The sequence below is a fragment of the Artemia franciscana genome, chromosome 4 (assembly GCF_032884065.1).
Source record: "Artemia franciscana chromosome 4, ASM3288406v1, whole genome shotgun sequence".
Lineage (NCBI taxonomy): Eukaryota > Metazoa > Arthropoda > Branchiopoda > Anostraca > Artemiidae > Artemia > Artemia franciscana.
The window spans coordinates 58,038,335-58,065,524 of record NC_088866.1 but is presented as its reverse complement, the minus strand read 5'-3'; the positions used below and the strand labels follow the sequence as shown (position 1 = coordinate 58,065,524).

The following is a 27,190-nucleotide window of genomic DNA, read 5'->3' as shown; positions in this document are numbered from 1 at the left end:
AGGGTAGCATAGAACTAAATGTTTTGGGAGAAATAAATATGTTTTTCTTACTTTTTTGTTAAATTTTTCTTTGTTCATATTGTTGACTTACAAATAAAGTGAACATAACAATTGATGCCTTTTTTTAAGCTCTTTACAAATATAATAATTGCTTTTATTGCAAATTTTGTTTGTTTTAATGGTTAGGTTCTTTGTTTTAAGGATGAAACCAATGTTTAAAGCCTTTTTTATACTCAATAACTAAAAAATAATTTGGTCATTTTCAAGAGCTTAAAAAGGACTTAAATTTGAATTTGTGATAGAAGCAATTATCATATTCATAAAGAGCTTAATAAAAGGTATCAAGGGGCCCATTATTCTAAGTCAATAATATGAATAATGAAAAATTTTAACACTTTTTTTTTTTTACTTTGAACAGTTGGGTAGGCTAGCCTAGTTTTTCTACTTAATAGTGCAGAAGCCTAGTTTTTTTTAAGGCTATTGCATAGTTACCAGCTGCACTAAATGGATCACATGTAGATTAGGTTTGCTGGTTTTGAGGGAAAACCCTTATTCTTTGCTTATTTTCAACCCACAATTGACTCATGATCCTAAAGAAAGGTAAACCTATGAATAAATTAAAGTATTAGCTATTAAAGGGAAGGGAACAAGGTGTAATTGCTATTGGATCAACCACTAAGCCTACTAGCCTAGTCTATTCCCCATTATGAACCAATTGAAGATAAAACTGAATGTGCTGTTCTTCTAATTAGGCAATAGTGTTTAAGGCCCATACATAAGCCTTACAAAACTCAAGCCTACCAATGATTTTTCTATTTATTGTCCTAGGCTATCTCAGATGTCAAAAATATGTCTTTGCTATCATCAGCAAAATGACTGCTATCATCTGCAAAATGACTTGAATAATCTCTCCTTATGGGCTTCCACCTGGATGATGGAGTTCAACCCATCAAAATGCAAAGTCCTTTATATGGGTCCCTACAAAAATCAGATTTCATATTTTATACTGGATAAATCTGGCACAAGTTGAGGCTGTTGAGAGTGAACAAGACTTAGGGGTGATTGTTGAGAGGAAGTTTAAGTTCCATGAGCACACTATGCAACAAGTTGCTAAGGCCAACAGAGCCCTGGGACTAATTAAACAAATCATATCAGCACATCATCCTCTGATAATAAGAAAGTTATATACTGCTCTTGTGAGACCACATTTGAAGTTTGGCTGCTCCATTACAAATCCTCAATAGGCTATAAGGGAGATGTGGCAGCCCTAGAGAGCATATAGAGAAGAGCAACTAAGCTTTGTGCCCCACACCAACAGCTTCCCTACCATGAGCATCTGTGTTGCCTAAAGATATTCACATTGGTTTACCGGCAGCACAGAGGAGATGTCATTTTTGTCAAGAAAATGTACTAAAACAACGTGGCTAATTCCATTTTTACTCTCTCCCTTGCCACTATGACAAGAGGCCACTCAATGAAGCTACAACAGGAGCATTCCAGGTGCAGAAAGAGGACAAACTTTTTCTCAGTAAGTGCTGTCTCAACTTGGAACAGTCTTTCCAATGAGACTGTCACTGGTGAATCAATTAATTCTTTCAAAAATGCAGTTGATTTGGAGTGGAGTAATGCAGAACGGAAGTAGCCTACCAGTGGGAGGCCAACCTCATCACACCCACTAATTGTGTCACATCATCAATTCAACAGCAAGATGTTCTACAGGAGGATGCAGTCCACCTTATCTTGCTGTAAATGCAATTTAAGGTATCAGCCCAGTGCTGAAGCAGTCTCAACAGTTACTGAAACACTCAGAACCATGCCTTTGTCCTGGAAACCTAGCTTTGCAAGAATTACCAAGCATATATTTCAGATCTATAACAGAAGATAATTCTTTAAAACTTTTGAACTCCACAGAATTTTAAACATCAAATAGTAGTACTAGCCTAGGACCAGTTTTAATGCACAAAATAATCTAATGTTGCATAATATAATCATTACACCATGATTGAACGTCATAGCCTGTCTCTGTTACCTTCTCAGCTTTGTAAATAAGGTAGATTTAATGATTTGTTTGAACACTAAGAACCAATGTCATTCTGCTAAAATTTAAATAATTTTGCTTTCCGACAATCTTTCATAATTTAATGCACTGCTGTTAGCTTTTTTCAACATATAGAAATTTATTTTTATTTATAGTTAAATAATCAAAATTGTTTTCAATGTTCCAATTTATTATTTGATTTAATTGAAAAAAATCAATTGTGTATTTCATTTTTTTGCATTTTAAGAAGAAGGTCTGAGAATTCGTTTTATATTTATAGTGACGTGGTCCGTATGTTTCAAAAATTAGTTTAAATTGTGTTTTGAGTTTTAGTTAATTTTAGTGTAAGAGCATAAAATTGTGATATCTCGCGCTTTATTTTCTGGGAAATTATGCATAAAATTCCAGTTTAGTGACTTCTTGCTATCTCGGAAAGGGGTTAGGTTAGAAAAATGAAACTTTCAGGGATGGGTCTACAGGCTAAAGTGTATCCCGGGGAGGTATTTTGAAGTTCCCACCTCCACTCCTTCTCCCTCTATAGGGCCCTGAAATTCGCCTGCATGACATGTCTATTACCTGTTGAAGTTTTGACAAAACATTTTACCTTAATTTTGAATTTACAGTTGCTTTTTCTCTGCCTTTAGTTATTAAAATGCAATTCCTGTTAGGCTATTTGAGTTGAGTTTTTTTTTCAAAATTTAGGAAATGTATTTGTATATCTTTAAAACCTTATAAATTGGGACTGAGCAAAGTTGTGAAGCTGAAAACAATTTTGTTGTATTTCATCCATGCAGAAGATCTATTTTACTAGGTTTCACTTTTATAACACATTTGGTAAACAATTGTAGTTAATTGACTTCTTGCTATCTCAGAAAGGGTTTAGGTTAGGAAAACTGAAACTTTCAGGGATGGGTCTACAGGCTACAGTATGTCCTGGGAATGTATTTTGAAGTACCTACCTCTACTCCTTCTCCCTCTAGAGGGCTCTGACCTTTGATGACCTTTAATAATAGGCAAAATAGATCTTCTACTTAAATAAAGTAGAATACAACAAAATCATTTTCAGCTGCACAACTTTGCTCAATCCCAATTTATATGGTTTTAAAGATATGCAAACATATTTCCTAAATTTTGAAGAAAAAACCCATTGAAATGGCTCAGAATTCTGCAAAAATAACAGGAATTGCAATTTCAGAACTAAAGGCAGAGGAAAAGCAACTAGTAACTGAAAATTAAGGTAAAATGTTTTTTTTTCTCAAAATTTCAACAGGTATAGACCTGTCACATAGACCTAGCCTATACCAATTCAGGGTATATATTTGCACGTTAGTGAGTATATGTGTATGTATGTGTGTGTGTATATGTGTATGTATGTATATGTATGTGTATATGTATATGTATATATATGTATATATGTAAGCCCTATAGATAGGTAGAGTAGCTCCATAGGAGGCTTAGGCCAAGTAGGACCTTGTCCCAGTGGGGCCCATAATAGAAACTGGGAAACCCTCCCCTGGGGGTCATAATTTCAGGTGGAGGAGGAAGAAGGCCCCTCAAATGTACACTCAGCAGGGCCAACTGCCGTGTTCACGCGTCAGATGAGTTACAAACCTTCTCCCAGTAATGGGTTAAATTGCATGGTGAAGCAGAACACCATCGTGGGAGGATCCTCTATAGGAGGACAACTGCGGCAGGGCGTAAGATCCAGATTTATGGACAACGGCCTCTGTAAAGGGCTGCCTCGACCCTTTCGGGGTACCTGCAAGACTGGGAAACTTGCGGTCAATTTTTCCCACTTGAGGAGTGGCGCCCCTCGAGGAAATTATAGCCTAGTAAACAACACAGCACTCGTACGGGATTCTGATTATTGGATAATTTTCTGGGCTTGGTTTGTTTTGATGGGCGTTTTCGGCTGAAAAACCTCTTCCTAGCTAGTTTATCTACTATGGGCTGCCTCCCCGTAGTAGCATAATATTTGTAGGCATGAATATATAATGAGTCGGAGGTAATAGGCTTGGGACTGTCTGTGCAGGATTTCGACTCTTGTTGATAGAAGAGCATCGCCAAGTGCTGAAAACCATGTTGTGACCAAGATGGGCCCAGGATTGCACAAAGCCTCCAACTTACTGGAGGTCCCAGGGACTTCTTGCTGTCCGGTTCTAAGCCGGCTTAAGCGCTTCGGTGTAGACTTGAGAAGATATGTTGGTCCCCATCCTGCACTGGTATCCGGGATCACTGCTTTTCTTGAGGCCAAAATAATTTCAAAGATTTAAAGAACATGAAAATTGGAACTTGGAATGTTACGACGTTAAAAAATGACTATCGCATCGACATTTTGACTGACGAATTCAGACGGTTTGAACTGGATTTATTAGGAGTTTCAGAAACTCATATCCCAGGGGTAGGAAGCATGAAATTAGGTGACATAGAATTTGTTTACTCAGGAAGGAAGGATGGGGTACATAGACAGGGAGTAGGGCTCATGATGAATAAGGAAGCTGCTAAGTCTTGTTTAGGCTGGGAAGGTATTAATAATAGAATACTAATTGCTCATTTTATGACTAAAAAGTTTAGGGTATCAGTTATAGTAGTATATGCCCCCATTGAACCAACTGATGGAGATACTAGTGACTCAGATGAATTTTACTTACAGTTACAGGAGCAAATAGACAGGGTACCAGGTAGAAATATGGTGTTTTTGCTAGGAGATTTTAATGCCCAGGTTGGTAGAAATAGGGATAGATGGTATCCTAGCCTAGGTAATTTTGGTGTAGGAAAAGAAAACAGTAATGGCTATAGGCTTTTGCAATTTTGTAGGTATAACAACCTAGTTATAACCAATACGGTGTTTGGTCACAAAATGGCCCATAAGTTGACATGGTATTCACGTGATGGTAAGACAGCAAACCTTATTGATTATGTTATTGTAAACAGAAGACTAGCAGGATCAATACAAGATACTAGGGTGTATAGGAGTGCCGTTATTGATGTTAAAAGTAAAGATCACCATCTAGTAGTGTCTAAGGTTAATTTAAAGCTGAAATTTCGGAAGAGTAACTCCCTCCCGGAAAGTTATGATGTTGGTAGACTTCAGGATGAAAATTTGAGAAAAAAATTCCAGGAACAGTTGAGTACTAAACTTGAGGGTTTAAAATTTGACAATGTGGAAGATGGATGGAATAATTTCAGAAAAACAATTTGTGAAGTTGCTGATGGTGTCCTAGGGAAGAGTGCTAAGACAGCAACTAGGAATATTAGTGAAAAAGCTTTAGGTTTAATAGAGAGTAGAAGGGGTTTGTATAAGAATTATCTGAGCGATAGGTCGTATGAAAACAAAAGGAATGTAAAGAAAGTGGAGAAAGCATTAAAATATGAACTAAGGAGATGTGAAATGGAGGCGATGGATAAAATTGCTGAGGATCTGGAAGATGCGGCTAGACGGCATAATAGTAAAATATTATACTGGCATGTTAATAAATTGAAAGGGAGTAGCCGATCTGGACTAGTCCCAGTTAAAGATAGAAATGGGGTCACAATTAGTGATAAGGAAAAAGTTAAAGAAAGATGGGTGGAACATTTTGAGAATGTGCTAAACCGAGATACAGTTGCAGGAAAAGATATAGATGAAAATGAAAAAGTTTGTGATACCTTGGATGTGAAGGAAGATTTGTTTAGTGAGGAAGAATTAGCGACAGTACTAGAAGGATTAAAAAATAATAAGGCCCCAGGTGCTGATAGTATGATTAATGAGTTCCTTAAATATGGTGGCTCTGAGGTTAGGAATAAGCTACTGAAGATTATGAACATGATTTTTGAAAAAGGGGAAGTACCCAATGATTTTAGGAAAACCTTAATTAAACCACTGTATAAGAAAGGTGACAAGAGTGAATGTCGGAATTATCGAGGCATTAGTCTGGTCTCTGTAGGTAGCAAATTACTGAGTAATATGATACTTTTTAGACTGAGACATGCTGTAGACAAAGTTTTAAGGGAAGAACAATGCGGTTTTAGAAAAGGTAGAGGATGTGTCGACCATGTTTTCACTCTCAGGTTAATAATTGAGAAGTCCCTTCGTTGTCAAACACCTTTGGTCCATAGTTTTATCGATTATGAGCAAGCTTTCGATTCTGTTGATAGAACAGCGTTAACAAAGGTCTTATCGTTATATGGTATACCAGAAAAATACATTAAAGTGATTTGCGCTATGTACGAGAATAATACTGCTGCGGTTAAGGTAGGAAATGAGGTTAGCAACTGGTTTTGTATTAAATCAGGAGTTAAGCAGGGTTGTGTTCTATCCCCCTTTATATGGATCATTTTGATGGACTTCGTCTTAAGGAGCACAGGAAAGGCAGTAGGAGACCATGGAATCAAATGGGGAGGAAGAACGCTCCTGGACTTAGATTATGCTGATGATTTAAGCATATTAGATGAAAGTGTGAGCAAAATGAATGAATTTTTAGAGGTTTTACGAGTTCAGGATGCTAAAATAGGCTTGAAAATTAATGTTAAGAAGACTAAGTCACTAAGGTTAGGAATAAGTGAAGATGAACAGGTGACCTTAGGTAACGAAAAGATTGATCAGGTTGGGAGCTTCAGTTACCTTGGTAGTTTTATTAGTAAAGATGGTGGGAGCAGTGAAGATGTTAAAAGTAGAATAGCTAAAGCTCAGGGTGTTTTTTCACAGTTAAAAAAAGTTTGGAAGAATAGAAAGATAAGCCTACAAACCAAGATTAGAATATTGGAAGCTACAGTGATGACAGTGGTCAAATATGGCTCTGAAGCATGGACACTCCGAAAAGCAGATGAAAATTTACTAGATGTTTTCCAGAGAAATTGCCTACGGATTGTTCTGGGTACCCGGCTGACTGACCGTATTTCAAACAGTAGGTTGTACGAAAAGTGTGGTTCAATCCCGCTTTCTGGGGCTATAATGAAAGAAAGGTTGAGATGGCTAGGCCACGTTCTACGGATGAAGGATGACAGATTACCGAAGATTGTCCTTTTTGGCCAACCGTCTGGGGCTACACGGAAAGCAGGTCGTCCTTGTCTGGGTTGGGAGGATGTCATAAATAAGGATTTAAAGGAAATGGGAACTTCTTGGGAGGGTGTAAAGAGGGAGGCTTTAAATAGATTAGGTTGGAGGAGGAGCGTGCGTAGCTGTGTTGGCCTCAGGCGGCTTGGTGCTGCAGTGAGTTATTAGTAGTAGTAGTAGTAGTAAGAAGTCACTTAATTAGAATTTTACCCAAAATCGTTTTCAGCTTCACAACTTTACTCAATCCCAATTTATAATGTTTAATCTAGATGTAAATACATTTCTTAAGTTTTGAAAAAAAAAACATTGATATGGCTCAAAATTCTACTAAAATAACAGGAATTGCATTTTCAGAACTATAGGCAGAGAAAGAGCAACTAGTAACTGAAAATTAAGGTAAAATGCTGTTTTGACAAAATTTCAATAGGTTCTATTTTCCTAACCTAAGCCCTTTCCAAGATAGCAAGAAGTAAATTAACTAGATTTTTACCCCTATTTGGGCTTGAGATGAAATTCTGATTCTAAGTATGTGATTTTTTGATAAAATTCTAGTTAATTGACTTCTTGCTATATCAGAAAGGGGTTAGGTTAGGAAAATGAAACTTCCAGGGATGAGTCTACAAACTAAAGTATGTCCCGGGAAGGTGTTTTGAAGCAACTACCTCCACTGCTTCTCCCTCTAGAGGGCCCTGACCTTTGATGACCTTTAAAAATATGTTTCTTTATACAGGGAAAAACTCTTGATGGGGACTATTAGATGGGACTTGATGAGGCCTATTAAGGGACTTTTTGATAGATTGGTTACAAAACTTTATCCAGCAGCTAGGCAATAGTGTTTTGGCTGTTCTGACTTAACTGATATGTTCATCAATTCGTTTGCTGCCCTGAGGATCTTTTAAACCCACAAATAATCCCTAAGACTTTCAAATCTCATTTCCGAGCTTGTGTTTTTGAGTGTCCTGCCTTATAATTATAATGTTATAATGTTAGCTAACAAGTGGATAGTAGAAGATAGCCTATCTATATATTCCTTCAGTTTTATATATGGTTACGTTTTGTTTGTTAGTGCTTGTTTGCTTTTAAATTAACATAAGGTATACTTTAGCCTTTAACAATTTTGACTTATAAAAATTTGACCATTAAAATGAGAAGAAAGAAAATGTCCAGTTAATTGTAGTAGAGTCCTAGATGAGGGAAATTTGCTACCTTGGAAAGCTGTCTAATTGTATGTGTTAAACACAAGAACATTTAAAGAAACACACACACAAAAAACACACTCCAGAATGATGACTTGAGTTGTATACTAAGTTCATTAGTGACAAGGTGCTGTTCCATTTTTGGCTGCATCCCAATTGAGTTTACACTCTCTTGAGGACCACTCAGTATCTAGCCTTTGTTTAAAAACATTTATGGATTCAGCTTTAACTGTTTCATTAGATAGTTTGTTCCAACTGTTGACAATGCATGTTGAAAAGAATTGAGTGCATACTCTTGATATTGTAGACTGCTGGACTGGTTTCAGGTGATGACCTCTAGTTCTTGAGTTGGTACCAACAGTAGGGAATAGTGCTGGGAGAGTATTAGCTCTCAATAACTTGTAGGCTAAAATAAAATCCACTCTATTTCTAATGTAAACAAGCTTACTGTTGTAACGACAAGCTTACTGTTGTAACTTGCACCTAAAGGACAAGATATTTACATCATTGGATTCATTAGTTTAGGTTTTATCCATTCGCCAAGCTTGAATTTTAATATTGTTTAAAGCACGTTTCCATTGTGCGAATGCGCAATGCTATGCTTAATGCTGTTTACCGGTTCCATATTGGTAGTTTGCAGAAGATATGAGACGGTATTACGGGAAAACCGATTACCAAGATCATTTTATCGACATAGTCGGTGAAGTAACTTTTATCCCTTCCATTTACTATCAAGGTGACTAAGAGCTATTAAGTTTCGTATTTGCACTTTATGCCAAAGATTAAAAACATCTAAAAGATTTGAGATGACATAAGGCAAAGTTTGTTTTTGGATTTAAGTGATAAATTGAATTACCTTTGGATTTTCAATCAGTGACTAAGAGATATTGACTTTTATATTTGCACTTTACATGAAAGATTATAAATATTTTCAAATATATGAGATGACATCCTGGAAAAGCCCTGTATGAAGATTATTTTATGAAAATAGTTGATATCATTATTTTTTCGGTTAGCATTGGTATTTCCTATCAAGAACCATTGTTGTTTTAATCCAATTTTCATGATTTTAAGAATAACATTTCATATAGTGATTAAATATAATTGATTAACTGTTTTTGTACTGTGTCATTTTTAGCTAAACATATAATTTAAATTATTGCTTTCGTCAAAAAGAAAAATTTGAAGCCTTGACATATCCAAAAAATGGTACGGTTATTGTGCTGAAGGTTTTTTTCAGTTGCTTCTTGGATATAGTTTTTAAAATATGTAATGTTTAATATTACTGTAACATTGATGGCTTAATTACTGGTACTACTACTAAAGAATCACTGTACCATCAAGCGTCCTGAGGCACAGTTACAGTCGCTCCTCCATCCGAATCTATTCAAAGCCTCCCTTTTTACACCTTCGCAGGAAATTCATATTTCCCTAAAGTATTTTCTTACTACAGCCTCCCACCCCATTCGGGGACGACCCATGTTTTGTTTGGCCCTAGACGGTTGGCCGACAAGGAAAAACTCTGGCAAGCTGTCATTCTTCATCCGCAAAACGTGTCCTAACCATCACAACCCTATTCTCATTATAGCCCTAGAAAGCAGTATTGAACCACATTTTTTGTACAACTTACTATTTCAGATACGGTCAATCAGCCGGGTACCTAAAACAATCTGTGAGCTATTTTTCTTGAAAATATCAAACAACTCCTTTTTTGTGTTTTGGAGCGCCCGTGCTTCAGAAACATACTTGACCATTGTCGCCACTGTTGCTTCAAATATTTTAATCGTGGTTCGCAGATTTGTCTTCTATTATTCCAAACTTTTTTCAACTGTGAAAAAAACAGTGAGTCTTTTTTATTCTACTTTTTACATCTTCTCTGCACCCACCGTCTTTACTGATAACACTACCTAGGTAAATCAATCATCGATCAATTTATTTATTAAAAAAAAACAAACTCAGTTACTTAGCTTCGACTCAAAAGCATAGCTTCTGCGAGTCGAACAACAAAACAAAGAGGAGAAAAAAAAATTAAAAAGAAAACAAACAAGCAGACAGAGCAAGTAAATACCTAAAAAGGTGAAAATAAAGACGGTAATGTAAAAAATGAAAGTGAACGAACACAATTAATAAATCATAGAGACACTAAATCAAAATAAATTTGAAAATTAATATGGGAGGGGAAGTTCAATGTGTTGTAAGGATTTATATTTTAAGGGATGAGAAGCTCTCGGGAAACTGTATTAAATTTAATTCCATTCAATATTTCATTCAAAAAAATAGAAATGAAGATGATAGTGTAAAAACTAAACAAGACAAACCCAGTGAATAAATCATAGAGACGCTAAATCAAAATAATTTTGAAAATTAAAATGGGAGGACAATTTCAAAATGTTTTCAGTTTTCATTTTAAGGGACGAGAAGCTCTCGAGATTTTTTTAAGTTTCGGGAAGGGAATTCCAAAGCATGATAAAAGTGAAATTGGGGATTAGCGAGCAAAGCTTGTGTTCCAGCAGGGCTGGAGAAATATGTTTGAGTGTGAGTGGAGGGGACATCCAGGATTCACAGAGGAGCAAGGAGTTTAAAAGTGCGAGAGGTTATCAGGTAAAACTCTGTGATTGGCAGTGAGTGTATGTCTTAGGTTAGGAAGCTTATTCAGATTTGCAACTTCAGTCAATCCAGTGGTTGTATATAGATCAGAGGTAGGAGACCTTCGAGGAAGCCCGGAAGTAGCTTTTACGGTTCTATTCTGTGCTATTTTTATGATTCTAGATTAGAGATGCTTTTATTTTCGCAAACATTGCTTCAGTAATATACGGTAGGATACATCATTAGCAGAGGCGAGAGAGAAAAGAAGTGAGAAAACTGACGTGTTGCTTAGTTTTCGCATTAGTTAGTGTTGCATTAGCATCAGGCGAGAGAGGAAAGAAGTGAGAAAACTGACGTGTTGCTTGAACGTGAGGCCAGAGTTCAGTAAACGCCAAGGAGTTTCATCATATCTGTCTTGGGAAGTTTTATATTGTCTTGCGATTATTCTGGAAGAGAACGAACGAACTTTTATGGGCGTTCGGTACCCTGCAATTGACGTTGCACCAGTTTTGCACATTTCTTAGCACCTCGTTTGTTTTAGTTTCCAATGTAGAGGTGGATTCAGTAGCTATAAAAATATTAGTATCGTCAGCGAAGATTGCAAAGTGTATTAGAGGGTTACTATCGTGTACAAGATCATTAATGAAACGCAGGAGCAGAAGAGGACTAAAGAAAGGCCCTTGGGGCGCACCAGATAGGACCGGTGATTGGGTTGAATGTGTATTCTCAGGAACAACGCACTATTTCCTTTACGATAGATAAAACACAAACCAATTATGAGGAAGCCCAAAGATATTGAAATTATATTAGCACAGACGATTGTGGACTAAGTGCTCAAGAACTTATGAAATGATTGGTAGGATAGAGATAGTTCGGTAGCTAATTAGACTCTTTTCTCCTTTTTTATGCAGGGGCATTACCTTAGCAGTTTTAAAGACGGATTGAAATACGTCACTTGACAAGGAGATATCAAGGAGGCACACTCGTGCCTCTTTAAAGAGGCGAACCACGACAATGTTAAGCGATCTTCGGTTCCAGTGGTCGCAGGATGGGATGGGGAGGGATGCATTTCGTAGCCCGAGCTCCAACTAAGAAACCTGCCAAATTTCATCCCCCTCCGACTTTTCCTTCATGGGGAAAATCTGGCCGAAAGTTTCGACCCGTCAACCCCAGCCCCCTTTTAACGTTGTCCGATCGGGCTGAAATTCACAAGTTAAGGTTCCCTAGGGCCCAGGAAATTTCAGCGAAATTTATCCGCGAAATTATCCGCGAAATTTCAGCTCGATCCGATAACTCCTTCCCTGTTTTCCAGAAACCAAGCATAGCCACTTAATGTTCATTTTCTTTTTTTCTCGACGCCTACAGGTCACAGCCGACATCGGATCTGGGTGTACGAAGACTCATTCGACGCGGAATTCTCCGAGTAAGTGCCCATGAAAGTTTCGTCGGAAAATCTTAACCCCCCGATTTTCTAGCTTAGAAAAACCCATTTCCCCATAAGAGCCCATGTTAATTTTTGAAATTCTCAAAAGTTATTTAAAAGTTATATTTATACACAAGCAGGTATTTAGCTCAGTCGGTAGAGGATGGGACTTTAAATCCTAAAGTCAAGGGTTCAAGTCCCTTATCGGGCGGTTTTTTTTCACAAGATCAAAATAAAAGTGTATAATTTTGATAACACCTGGACTGCTTATCATTTGAGAGATAACAGAATATTAGCTTCTTATGAGCAAAAGAAACATTTCGGTCATTCTATCTATTTTTTTTTCTATTTTATACAATGATTTAAAAGCGAGGGGGTTGGGGGGCGGCAGCCATCCAACTTCCTCTCCTAATTCCTGTACGAGGAGTACAGGAATTATTAAATTACATCCACCATGGATTGTAGAAAAACGTACAGAAATAATATGAAAAAACTTCGTTTTCTTAAAGAGTTAAAGAGGCTGCGTCCCAAAGTCGAACCTTAAAACGTACAGGAATTAGGAGAGGCAGTTGGGGGGCTGCCGCCCCCCAAACCCCCCGCTTTTAAAGACTCTTTTGTACAGGTTTTTTGTTGTGGGGGGCTGCCGCCCCCCTAACCCCCCGCTCTTGGCTTCGGAAAGGCCCTCTTTTAATTAACAAAAAATTGAAATGAATGAATAATGGAATAACTTCGAAAAATGTTAAGCACAAGAGGACAGGAGAACCATTGCGCCGAAACTAGTAATTAGTAACAATGAAGTCCCCCCACAACAAAAAACCTGTACAAAAGAGTCTTTAAAAGCGGGGGGTTTGGGGGGCGGCAGCCCCCCAACTGCCTCTCCTAATTCCTGTACGTTTTAAGGTTCGACTTTGGGACGCAGCCTCTTTAACTCTTTAAGAAAACGAAGTTTTTTTCATATTATTTATAGTATAGGTTAGTAGGGGAACAAGTACCAGAGCTGCAGTTATCAGTACATCATTAAAGAGGCCCATAGTATCTTCCGACTTAATTCTTCAGGTTCAAAAATAGAGAAGAAACCTCCTGTTCGGTACAAGGAGCAAGGAAAAAAGAGTTACGATTTTTCATATCGTGTGTGCTTACAAGGGTGAAGCTTACGTGTGTGCTTAAGGATAATTGAAGCTGTCCACTTTATCGATCTTTTCGATACCCAATCTTCACCTGCACATATTCCTAGTCTTAGCAACTTGGTCTTCTTGATATTAATTTTCAAACCTATTCTTGCACCCTGAACTGGCAAAACCCTTAAAAGTTCGTTCATTTTGCTCACATTTTCCATCAAACCATCAGCATAATCTATACCACACATAAACTAGTTTTGGCTTATGACTTTTTCTTCGAGAATGCCATAAACCTTTTTTTTAAAATATGAAGATTATCCTATTTTTGCGTATTTTTCGGCTATTTTCAACTTAACATTTTATGATAAAGATAATTGCAAGCAAATTTCAAAATGTCGATCGGTAAAGCGAAATGGACGAATAAAGCAAAATTGAATAATAGCCAAAAATTGCTGTCTTGATTTTTAATAACTATATTCAAAGGACTGCAGAAATAGAACTTAGCAATAAGAATTTTAAAATTTATTCTAATTTCATTTCACTCGTGATGCTGACTTAAACCGAAGCCGAGACCAAGATAGAAGCAGAGATCGAGGCAAGAGTAAGGACAAAGATCGTAATCGAGACAGGAAAAGACGGTCACGAAGCCGAGATCGACGAAGATCTCGATCCCGCGATAAAGTAAAAACGCGTTAAAGAAGTCGTGACCGAAAAAGGCGTTCTAAAAGTCGCGATAGAAAGAGGCCAAGAAGCCGTGACAGAAAACCAATGCCAGGAGGCCGAGATAGGAGACGATCCCGAAGTCGTGATCGAAAGCTACGATCTAAAAGCCGAGAAAGAAGGTTTTGTCTTTTATATTTTTAACAGATTCATATCTATCGTCAAAATCTTCTATCGCTAAAGTATCAAAAAAGTGACTCACATAAATTCTTGCCAATATGATCGTTTATAAATTTTTGATACTCCTATGATTGAGTCGTCGGGGACATTTAAGACGCCCGCATGTCGAAACGGTTGGCTACGTAGAACAAATTGAACCAAAGCGTCAGAGAATTCTATTTAGATTTTAGTTAGCTGAAATAATAAGTAAATATTAAGTTAGAATGTCTTTGAAAGAGAGCTCCTTAAACAATTCTCTTTGTTCCAATCATGATTGGCTTTCCCTACCCTTTATAAGATAAAATTTTTGCTCTTGAAAAACTCTGATTAGATATTTGAAATAAGGAGTAGCAGTTGGGGTAGTAATAAAATAATAAATTGAAATCATAAAAGCAATTGTTTAAAGGATTTCAATGAGCTATAAATAGAATTTACGAGACATGATTTGTAATAAATTTATGAGAAAAGAAAATTTTAAAACATTTCAATTATATCAAACTCTGTGGTTGCTTTTAATTAGTTGCTTTAATTTCTAGTTGCCTTTTTAATTAATCGAAAATCGGAGGGCAACTAGGCTTCCTCCCCCGCTCTTTTTTTCTCAAAACCATTCGATCAAAATTATGAGAAAGCCATTTAGCCAAAAAAAATAAATAAATATACAAATTTCGTTTTAATTATTCCTCTGCGGAGAGCCAAAATCAAAACATGCAATGATTCAAAAACGTTCGAAAACTAAATAAAAAAAAAAACAAGTTTTTTAAATGAAAGTTTTTACTGTTTTAAAATGTAGAGTTAAGAGAAAGAGCGGGGCGTTGAGAAGGAAAAGCCCCTTTCATATACGGAGTAATTTCTGTTCGTTTTAAGTTTTAATGTCGCTCCTTACTTTCATTTAAAAAACTTGTTTTTTTATTTAATTTAGTGTAAAGAGTGGGAGGTTGAGGAGGGAGCAGACATCCTCGTACACTATACAACTTGTTTGTTTTAAGCATTAATGCTGCTCCTTACTTTTATTTGATACTAACTGTCCTTTTTTATCTAACTATATGGGAGTGCAGCTACATGATTTTAGAGAGATTGCTTTTGAAAGTGTGCAGTGTCTCTATATTGTGTATAGAATATTTGCCCCCCTCTATTTCGCAAAAAAATAAACTTCCTAAAAGTAAAAATATGGAAGTGTTTTTACTCGTTTTAAGTGTAGCGCTGTATAGATGCTTACATGAAGATTTCCGTTGAGAGTCTAGTTTCTGTTGCTAAAAGATTTAACACTCATTAACATATTTCAAGATTTGCTGTAATCTTTTAGTGTACAATTAGATTTTGAAATTTTGGTAATTATGCTGATATTGGAATTGTCACGTCTTTCTAGTGCCCATCATCAACAACAGCAACAGTATGAACAACAGAGGTCGTATGCACAGATGTCTCATAATAATGGAGGTTATACCATACAACAGTTAGGAAACTCAATGGATGTAAATCAGCAACATATGCAATCTGTAGCTCAGCAATATGAACTGGCCAATCGAGGCTCATTGGAAGGATGGACCCAAAAAACGTCTCCACCCCAAGCAGCACTTGCAGCATCACCAAGTGGGGAAAGTGATGATAGTGACGATAGCAGTGCACAAAATCAGGTAAGTAGAATATTCAGTTTACTATGCGCAGGCGCGCTTTTCTCTCTTTTTAGTCTATGTCGGCCTAGTAGAATTACATTTATAATTTAGTGAATGAATAGTACTTTAAGCAAACTCTCATAACACAGAAACTGCCGAACTTGTTGCCATCAGTCAGCTAGTCTGCATTGTATAAAAAAAGCAAAAAAAAAACATAAGTGCAATATTAAAACATTACCTACAGCGATGAACCAAACTGGCCTGTTAATAAAAATGAGTAGAATAAATAAAATGATTAAAAATGAGTACTTAAGTACACAAAAATGTAAAATAAGTAAAAGTAAGTAATATAAACAAAATGAATAAAAATGAGGGTATAAGTAAAAACATACATACATTTTAAAAACATACAATGATGAATCCAACTGGACTGTCAAATAAAAATGAAACAAAAAAAACTAACACATTAACAATATAAATGACACATTAACGTGATGCATTACAATTTTCATTTATTTATGATTTCAACTAACGCTGGTACAAAGCTCTTTCTATAGCGTTCAGTTCTTGAATTAACAGGATTTAAAACTGGGATTTTTGTGTGTTTTTGATAGGAGTAAACGGGGCTTTAGAGGGTAATAAGGGACTGGGAGTATACATTGAAAGTTTGGTTTACGACGCAGATTATTTCCGAAATTGGTATAAAGAGTAACACGTCGGGCTGCCAAGCTAGAGGAAGAATTCCTTGAGGAGGAGAATGTAAAGCACTTTACCCTTACTGTAAATACTTCTCAGGGCTCTCTTCTGGATGATTTCAAGCCTATCTGACTGATCCACCGTAAGACCAAAATACCACACCGGACAAGCATACTCAAGCTGTGGACAGATAAAAGATATATAAAGGTAGATGATATGTGCTTTTGGGCATGAAAATTTTGCAAATAGCTCAAGGAGAAGTAGAGATGCACTAACCTGTTTAACAGAAGAGCAAACGTGGGCCTCCCATTTCAAATCGCTAGTCAGTGTAACCCCTAAAAAATAAGTTTATGCTGTAATTATTTCATTAGGTATTGGGGTTATAAATGATGCCTTTGAATTAAGAAAACTAAAGGTCCATAATATGAGATTTATGGAAATTCATTTTTGACTGCGCTACTTCACTTGCGACGTCTCTGAGAATTTGCATTGCACTGCTCTTAATATTTCTTCTGCACTTTTCAAGCAGCGACATGTCATCCATAAACTTCCATCAGTCGGTTCATTCATTAGCAAGATTGTTAACCATTAACACAAATAGTAAAGAACCTAAAAGCGTACCCTGCGGAACTCCGCAACAAATAGGGAGTGAATCAGAATAAACTTTTTTTTACTTAACAACTAATTTAGTCATACTTCAGTAATGGTATTCACCTGGTTTGAACGACTTGTTGTTTTAATATAGCAGACTCAGCAGACTGGTTTTAAACATTTTTGGATAACCCCTGCTATAGACATTTTCTAAATTTATGATTAAAATAAAAAAGAGGGTGCTCTTCCTCAAGTTTAAGGAATGGGGTTTTCAATTCACTTTTGAAAACATGAGCATTTTTAGACAACTTCAGACTGGAATCCATCTAGTTCCAGAGATTAGGACCTAGGTTAGCGATGAGAAACCAGATCTTGAGGTAGAATGAAAACCAGTTTCAAAATTTTGATTTGAACTAAAAGTGGATAATTGGGTTGATAGAAATAGTAGTATGATAAACTATTAAACAACAGACATATTAGATTCTTGAAATTCTTAAGTTATAAAACATTAGCATTAATTTTATTATTTCAAGAATGCTTTAGAAAAAGGCAAATAATAAAGTTTTTTTATGTTTAATAGTCTTACTCTAGAGTAATTGCGTTTGTCTAGAAAAAATAAACTACCATTCTTAGAAGAAATGAATCCCGGGGAAAATCAAGAATTTATAATGGAAAAAAGCACAAAACATATCACCTCTCAGAGGGATAAATAGATTAATTCGTGCGCTCCAAGTTAGTTGTTGTTCTTGAAGTGTGTAGTAGATCCTTGACTCAAGTACAGTCTTAAAGAAAAATGGAATGGCAGTTGCCCTGAATTTACGTAAATTCTATGATCCATAAAATTGACATTACATATTGCTCACATTACAGAAACTTCTGTTCCTTAAGTTTCACTTAATTGAATAAATGGATCATAGAAGCAATTAAATTAAGGAACAGAGCTTAAAATCATGCAAGATATCCCGAAGTTGTGAAACATGAAGTTGTGAAACGTGATGTTATTTAACTCTTTTCTTTTCTTTGAAAACTCTTTTTGGGAAAAATGTCTTCAATGAACAAAATGAAACTATCACGTCTTGGCTGTTAAGAAATAGAAAATACTCCTGAATTATTGTAATTAGACCTTCTACTTTCAGTCAATTCATTGTTGATAAACTCGATGTCGTTTTTTGCTTGTCATTTTTTCTCTTCAAGTAAATAGAAGAAATCTATTTACATACCATGAATAACTAAAATAAAGGCTCCTCAGTTGTTTATAGTGCAAACTGTAAAGCCAATGTTTTTTTGTTTTTTGTTGATTTCGGTATATGGTCTCATTCTCCATATTTTCTTATTCTCCATATTGTCTCTTTATTTTCTTTGAATTTAGCACAGCCTCGCAAGCTTCGCTTATGTTGTGCTATTGATTAAGAAATGTTTATTTCTAATAAAATTGTTCTACTACTACTACTACTACTAATCAAATGTATTCATTTTTGTTTTAAATTTTCTTTCCGGGGGGGGGGGGGGGTCTAGGTTTTTATTAGTCTTTATTATGCTGGGGATAGACTGTAAACTTTGGTATGAAATATCACCGTTAGTACCTTATCTCTTGCCCTATTGTTCAATTGACTTAGTGTCACAATTAGCCCATTTGGTCTTGAATTTTCTTCGTTTTCGTTTAGTGGCTTCTTTTACAATTACAAAAAAGCTCAGTATCAGTATTCCTCTTTCGGTTCATGGTTTTGTCCTTTCTTATGCAATTGAAAAGGACAACTAAAGAGCCAACTAAAAAAAAAGAAGAAAATTGTTTTCGTTCGACTTCATCCTTTAGAGCAAAGGAATAAGAGTACGGCCTGAAAATCGAAATCGAGCGTCTAAGTAATATCAACTAGTCAATTGTTCAAAATCTTCAGGTTTTGGGATTGAAGTTCAAACAACTGTATGCACCATGGAAAGTTAAATTTTTAAGCTGTTTTCCCAAGTTTAGAATAGAATAGAATATATTTATTCACTACAATAGCCGGAACTAGCATTAGCATGTCATGACAAAAATAATTTATACCTTCAAAAACACTCACAGGAAAATTTAAACAAACATTATATTAATCAAACGTTAAATATTAGTCGCGTCAATATTATTAAAATGACGGGTAAAATATGGAACAAATGATTTGCGGTATCTCTCAGTAATATAGGCTGAGCAAGTAAGTAACTGTGGACAATTCTTTTTTATTTGTCGGAGTCTAGTTACTGGTCCTTCAGTTGGGGGGCTCTCAAGGCTGGGTAGTAGACGACAATGAGTTGGGGAATTCAAACAATTTAGTCCGAATCTATATGTTAAGCCATTTATACGACTATCAAGTGAGTCCCAAATTGAGTTGTTTCAGTGCATCCTCGTAAGTTGAGTAGTTTTGTCCAAGTATAATTTTTACAGCTCTTTTTTGTATCGTCTCAAGTCTGTCTGTTTGATCTTTTGTCAATCCCGGATGCCAAGCAGGGCAAGTTTCTTCATTCAAGGATGTATCCAGGATTTTTCTTCGGGGGAGAGGTTTACAAACAAAACACATCAAAAATTTGTTTATGCGATTTTTTTTTACCTCTTTATGAATCAGGCAAAATTTTCTCCGTGTGAAATGATCCACCTTGTAATGTTGGACCAGCTTATTTATACAATATTAGGAGAATTAGGCCGCCTGATACTTGAATGATTCTTTTGAGTCTTTATGTTACAAGCCGCAAGGTTGTTCGGTGCTGGATCAAACTTATCACGTCTGACTTTGTGTTAATTAATTGGTACAATATTTTTAGTCAAGTCGACAGTCGACAGTTTTAAAATTAATATGAACATGTTACTGTGAATGTCCAAAATCTGGTTAATGTCGACATTCACCGGGTAATGCCCGAAATTCCTTCTTCTTTGCTTGAATTCCATAGCTTTGCGAATCAGCTTTTTCAGTCTTATGTAAGCTTTGATGGTAAAAGTTAAAGTTGGATAGGTTAGGTTAAATCAGATTATAAATCTCAGAAATTGGTTAAAAAAAAAACCTGTCATCATCAAACCATAGAACTGAAATAATTGACGGGCAACGTGGACTAAATCCAAGGAGAAAAGAAGGTATTTCGGACATTCAGTGGTGAGTGTGGACATTCACCAATTTCGGACATTCACGGTAACAAACATATGAAAACCATAGCAAAGGTGGATCTGCAAAACCACATTTTGCAGCATGGTCAACAAAATAGGAAGCTTAATCTTATTTATGAGTATCCTCTTTTCGAGAATTTTGGCTAGGATTTCTTCTCGAAAGCAAGTAAAAATATTCATATACTTTATATTCACGGAGGACAGCAAAAGGTGGAATTATCGATAAGAAACAAACTAAAAATTATTATAAAAATGTTATTAAACCAACCGAGCTCGCTAACACCAGTTAATCAAACATTAGAGAAACACTTCACCTTTTCCATAGCAGCATGTCCAACCCCAGTTCATTGACGGCTCAAAAAAAAAATTTTGCTGCTAGAATGTAAAGGCAGGGTATGAAATTTATTTCATGGAGCTAGAACCTGAACACCATATAGGAAAGTTCTTGGCGAAAATTTTCTAAAAATCAAAATTTCTTTCTGGAGTGTATCCAAAAGTTCTAGTTCTCGTTTGAGAATTCAAGGTTTTGACACTCGAATTTGTACTGTAACATGCATAACTGTAGGCCTATGCATAAATTCGATATTTGGAAGCCTAGGTAATCTCCTCCTTTAAGACTTTTCCCTCTTAAGTACGATAAAACTGAAGGTTATAGACATTGGAATAAGCAATAGGTATCAATTTAGGGGCAGAAGGTGCTTCTTGTAAAAAAATGAGTTCTAATTTTCGTTTGTATGTATTGACATTTAGCTGCCTACCGTGCAACGTTAGTTTCTAAGGTATGTTAGCTCGCTTCCGAAAAAAATAGCTATGTAGGTTGGCATAGCTTTTTCAATTGTTGGTGCGGCTTTAAAATAATCTTTTGTCTCAACATTCTATACTGTCCACCGCCGTCGCATTCGTCAAAGTTTGTTGTCTTATTTCCTAAGAAAAATTCTAATTGAGCTTCCAATAAGACAGCCATAAGAGTTCTGAGTAATCTGAAATAGAATAAGTTATACGATAAGGCTTAACAGTGAAAAAAGTCTTATTGTCAGAACAAACTTTGTCCTATTGGGAAAAATTGGACTTTTGGTAGTACATCTAGGGTGAAACGAATAGCAATACATCCTGGAATGGGATGGGAAGAAGCTACGAGTAAAGATCGAAGGAATGAGAAATGAATTAGGGACACTGAGAGTAGAGAATGAATAGATGAGGGTGGATTACGAGCCTGTACAGCTGCTGTAGTGGCCTCAGGAGATTTATTGATTCGGTGAGTTATTGGTGCTAGTTACAGCAGTTAATATTAGCCCATGGGAAGAATATTGTGAAAGGGGGTTTTCATTCAGTTATATTGATAGCAAAATCCTCCTTCTAATTATGATCAAAATGCTTTAAAATCTTTTGGGAACTCCTCATTTAACTCACAAAAATTAGACCATTAAATAAATCAATCAAAGTTTATCGATATAAATTCTATATCATTATAACATTAAAATGAAAATCCTAAACTTCCAGGAACTGATCTGATTATATTTGGAACAATCAATCTGGCTTCATAAGGCTAGTATACAGTAGACTTACATCTATACTTTCGTCATAAAATTTATCTTTCTTTCATCTATACTTTCCATACTTACTTATTAAATCGCGTATCGATTCGTCATTTCAAAATTCCTCTTCAATAAATATGGACACTGAAATCAAAGTTAATTTATATTATGAAAAAATTTAGAAAAATGGCTGGCTATCAAAGTGGATCAGTTCCGTCTTATGATCCGTTCATTGTAAGAATAACAAGACATAACTGGAATTGAAAATTTTATAGTACATACATGAGCTAAGTTCTAATTTTTGTACCAGCCTAGATGTTTGGACAGTTTCTCAGGTTTTAAAAATGAGTTATTGCGTTTATTATAACTGTAAGCCAAATTTAATCATCTTTGTTCATCGCTATATTCTGGAAATTTTTTAATTACTATGAATTACTCCTACCATAGAAAATTTTTTTCTATAAGAATTATTTGATAATTAATTTAGGTAATTCCAGTAGCTTTAATTGAAAAACATTTTCTAGAAAAGTAAATAGCAACTAACTTTTAAGACAATCAAAAGCTACGCTAAATATGGGGGGGGGGGGTTAAACTCAAAAGTTTGGTCCTTTCCCCTTCTCCAAATTAAACCGAGGCTTATCGCTAAGTTTTATCTACTTTCATAGTGACTTGGGAGACAATAAAAGCTTCACTTTTATTGTTTTCGAAATCAGTAGATAAGCAGAAAACTTGCAATTACCAGCTGACTATTTTTTTAGGAGGGTGCAAGTTAAATAAATTGCACTTGACGATTTTCTATGTAGCTAATTGTTTTTATTTATTGCAGGGAAATGAACACGAACAACAACCTCAACAACAACAGTCTTTCAATAGACCAGGGCCAGGCTATGCTCAGTTCCTGCAATACGGACCTCCAAGCCACAGTCCACCTGGAATGAGTCATGTTCAGCGCCAACAAATGATGGCTCACCAAAAAGCAATGAACCGTCATATTATGACTGGGCAAACAATGAACAATCAAATGGTAAATACTGGACAACCGATGGGCAATCCAGGCGATCAAGGATCACCCATGAGTAATCCTGGACAGCCAATGCATGGTGGCCCACAACATATAGGAATGATGCAGCAGCATATGGGAGGACAACAAGTTGGTCAGGGAATGGTTCCCAGTCCTGGTCAGCAAGGTCAAATGCTGGGTCATAATTCTCCAGTTAAAGTCCCAAATAGATCTCCAAATAGTAGTAAAATGCAGGAACAACAACAGAACCAGCAACAACATAATCAGGTGAAATTTTATTTCTTGCTTCCTGGTATTTATTTCCGATGCTATTATTTCATCTAAAATTTAACGAAGTTGCTTTGTGAAATTTTTTTTTATAAGGGTCTCTTGTTATTCTCTGAAAACACAGGATCGACCCCCTTCCCCTTCAAATTGTGTCCCTTGGAGATTTTAGAGGATTCTTGTATGCCTGGCAGTGTGCTGAGAAGGTAACTTTATTATTTGTAATCTTACTTTTTTTTTAAAAAAATAGATGTCGTAGTTAGATACGCCTTTAGTCTTGACGGTTGTTCCTTAATATGTTTAGTTTCAACGTTCAAAAGTCCAAGCGAGTTGCCTGTTATAGGAGAAATGTCCCCGTCTTGAATAGGGCTCTTTAGCATGCCCTTTAAAGGATCTTACAGGACTTCATGTATTATATTTTTAATGATAAAGAAAAGAAAATAGAAATAAAATTCTTGAAAACGTGTCTCGGGATGATTTAATTACCTGATATTCAAATCGATCCATCACTGAAAAAACATCAGGCTAAAAAGAGACTGCAAAGCTGTATTTTTTCAAGGGTCAAAACCCATCAGTTGCTGACTTGGGAAGTAAGAGCAGCTACGGAGGTATAGGATTAAAAAAAAACTAGGGAGGTATAGGATTAAAAAAAAACTCCCAAAGTGTGCCTTTTGCAAGAATTAGAGCCAGTGGAATCAACCAAAAGCCATAGCTCATAACAGCATAGCAGGGCTCGGAATTAGTCCTTAAGTCCCTAAAGTCCCTTTTTATGAAGAAAGTCCCTTAACTCCCATATAAGTCCCTAAAATTCCCTATTTGAGAGCATGATAAATTTGAAAATTCAAGTATGATATATTTGAAAGATCCTTTTTAGATAGTATAGCTTCTCCACAAATCCAGTACTTGTCTCTGCGTTACACCGCCACAGTTCAGAAAGAAGAAAATGAAACAGTAGTAACTTTGTCTTTGGCCAAAGTGTCAATCAACTGTTGTAAACCTTGGTAGCTAATAACAACACAAAATTGGTCTATATGGTGGGTGGGATAATTGGGGTACATTGCAGTACCGTTCAAGGATAGAGAGTAACATTGACCTATAGGGTGGGTAGAATGGATTGGTCATGTTGTGGTAACATTCAAAGATAAATAATTTCCTGTAGCTTAATAAAATGAGCCATAGCAGTATGGATTTGTTCAAATTGACTTGTATTCCAGTTGTACAAATTACGTATTCTTTTCCTCTAAATGTTATTTTATAAACAATTAGCAGTCTGAGTGAGAAGAGAAGAGTACCATAAGGGGAATATTCAGACGGTAAATATCTTGTGCTCAGGTTTGGGAAAGACAGTGGGTAACTGCAAATTTTGTCGCTCCTGATTAACTAAAAGAGACAAAAGTAGCAGAAAAATAAAGGAATGGTGTTAGATTGGTAAGTTTTTTTTTACTGCAAAATATGCAGGAAAAACCTTAGCTGCTGCAAAGGACAGTACACCTTAAATCTGCATGCTTCGTCAGACGAGCACAAGACACAGGTTGCAATCCATCTCAGTCCACTGCAGTTACATTTATTTGGCTCTACTAGGCAACAGTCCCAATCAGAAGAGCCATTCGCTATCAATGGAGGTAACACTCTTGAGATGTTTTATGACAAAGATGCTCCATTCGAAGCAGAAGTCGTCTGGACACTGAAGCCCTTGCAAGCTTCAATGTCTGCAGCTTTGTATGACCAAAACATTGATGTCTTTGAAGCTATCGCTCGGAATGTTGATGAGGGCAAAGGAAGCTGTGTACTTCATAACTGATGCATTTCACCGAGACTGTAAACAGAATCAGAGGCAACTCTAAAGTGTTGCCTATAGTAAAGGCCATACGTCTCCAATGTTTATTATTCATTTGTTTATTTTTTACAGAGGCACTTGATATGGAAGGGGTCGTCCATAAACTTCAAAGGGAATTCATTCGATTGGAAATCGAGTTCTAGTGCCTTTTTTAAAAGCCAAAGGTGATCGAATGGCAACTAACCCCCCTCCCCCTCTAGGCCCCTTTTCCCCCAAATACGTCCAATAAAAATTCTGAGATAGCTGTTTTTTTTAAAAATAGTTAAAAAATCATATAGCAAAAAAATCCGAGGTCAACAAAAACCTCAGAGCCTGGAGCTATGCGTTGTAATTTGTGCCCTGGGGACATATACGGTTCTTATAGAATGGGTGCTCGCACTTTAGAGAGAACTAATTTGATTGGAGATTAAAACTTCTAGTTCACTTTATCAGAGGCAACTAGGCCCCCCCCCCCCCATGCCTTTTTTTTCCTGAACCCATCTGATAAAAATTTGAGATATCCATTTTGTTAAGAATAGCTCAAATATCAGGTAAAAAAAACTCTGGTGTCGACGCAACCCCCCAGGACCCGGGGGAGGCATTGTAAGTTATGTCCTGGGGGCATGTTTGACTCTTATAGAAGGATGCTTGTATAAGCTTCAGAAGGCTCTTTTAATTGAAAATTGAATATTTTAGTTCACTTTTAAAGAGATTGAAGGGTAATCAGCCTTTTAGATTTTTAAATTTCAGCCTTGGTAAATTTTGAGATAGTCATTATTTGAAAATAGTTCCAACATAAAAGTCTCCGTCATAAAAACTCCGGGGTCAACACAAACCCCCAGAGCCCCGGGACAAGTATTTTAAGCTATGCCGGGGGGGTCATTTAAGGTTTTTATGTAAGAAGAGGTCGTATAAACTTTAGAATTGGCTCATTTGATTGGAAATTGAAAGTTCTAGTTACTTTGTTGTGAGTCAAAAGAAATTGGAGGGCATCTAATACACTCCCTCCCCCTACACCCTCTTTTCGCCAAATGCATCTAATCAAAATTTTGAGATTGCCAGTTGGTTTGAATAGTCCAACGATCAGATAACAGAAACTTCGAGGTCAACATACCCCCTCCCCTCCCGTAGCCCGGAGGAAGGGTTTTAACTTATACCGTAGGGGCATACAAAGTTTAAGAGTCAAAAGTGATCCGATGGCAACTTGCCCCTCCCCCCCCCCCCCACCAACCCTCTTTTCCTCAAATGCGTCCAATCAAATTTTTTTGTGTAGCCATTTTGTTCAAAAGATCTAAGACTATATAACAGAGACTCCAGGAATAAAACAGCTCAGCAGAACCTGGGGGAAAGTGTTGGAAATTATGCTCCGGGACATATAAGGTTTTTATGGAAGGGATGGTAGTGTAAACTTCGGGGCTCATTCGATTGTAAATGAACATTCCCAGTGCCCTTTATAAGAGTCAAAAGTGATCGTAGGGCAACCAGCACTCCCCCCACTAAGGTCCCTTTTTCCCCAAATGCATCTGATCAAAATTGTGAGGTAGTCATTTTGTTCAAAATATTTTAAAGATCAAATAACAAAACTCAGGAATCAATAAAACCCCCCAGAGCCCGGGGGAAGTGTTGTAAGTTATGCCCCTGGGGCAGGTAAGCCTTTATCTAAGGGATGGTCGTATAAACATCAGAGGTGAATCATTTGATTTAAAATTGGAATTTCTGCTTACCTTTTTAAAAGTCATCAAAAGTGATCCCCCCCCCACCCTATTCTACTCTAATGCATCCGATGAATATTTTGAGATTTGTTGTGTTTGAAATAGTCTAACGATCAGATGACAAAACTTTGGGGTCAACATACCCCCCCCCCCCCCTTCTTGAAACCCGGGGGAAGGGTTGTGACTTGATACCCCGAGGGCATTACGGAAAAGATGGTTGTATAAACTTAGGATGGGAATAAAATGATTTAAATTGAAAGCTCTAGTTCTCTTTTTAAGAGTCAAGTGATCCGATGGCAACTAGCCTCTCCCCACCAAACTCAAGGCTCCAATTTTTTTCCCAGAGGCGCTTCATATAGACGGGATGGTCGAATAAATTTCGAAGGAACTCCTTTGATTGGAAATCTTAAATTGTAGTGCTCTTTTTAGGAGTCAAACGTAATCGGAGGGCAAATAGCCCCTTCGTCCTTTTTTCCCAAATGCATCCGATAAAGATTTTAATCTTAGTTCAAGGATTAGATATTAAAGCTCCGGGGTGGA

At 36.5% G+C, this 27,190-nt stretch overlaps 1 protein-coding gene across 2 annotated transcripts in view; it reads left to right on the top strand.

Moving 5' to 3' along the window:
- LOC136026659 (uncharacterized) overlaps positions 1-27,190 on the top strand; it is a 46,356-nt gene that overhangs the window by 7,942 nt on the left and 11,224 nt on the right. For both annotated transcript variants that reach the window (XM_065703397.1, XM_065703398.1), the window contains 2 exons: positions 15,642-15,909; positions 22,664-23,125. In XM_065703397.1, coding sequence (XP_065559469.1) covers positions 15,694-15,909; positions 22,664-23,125 — 678 coding nt within the window. In that variant the 5' untranslated portion in view covers positions 15,642-15,693. The remainder of the gene's footprint in view (positions 1-15,641; positions 15,910-22,663; positions 23,126-27,190) is intronic.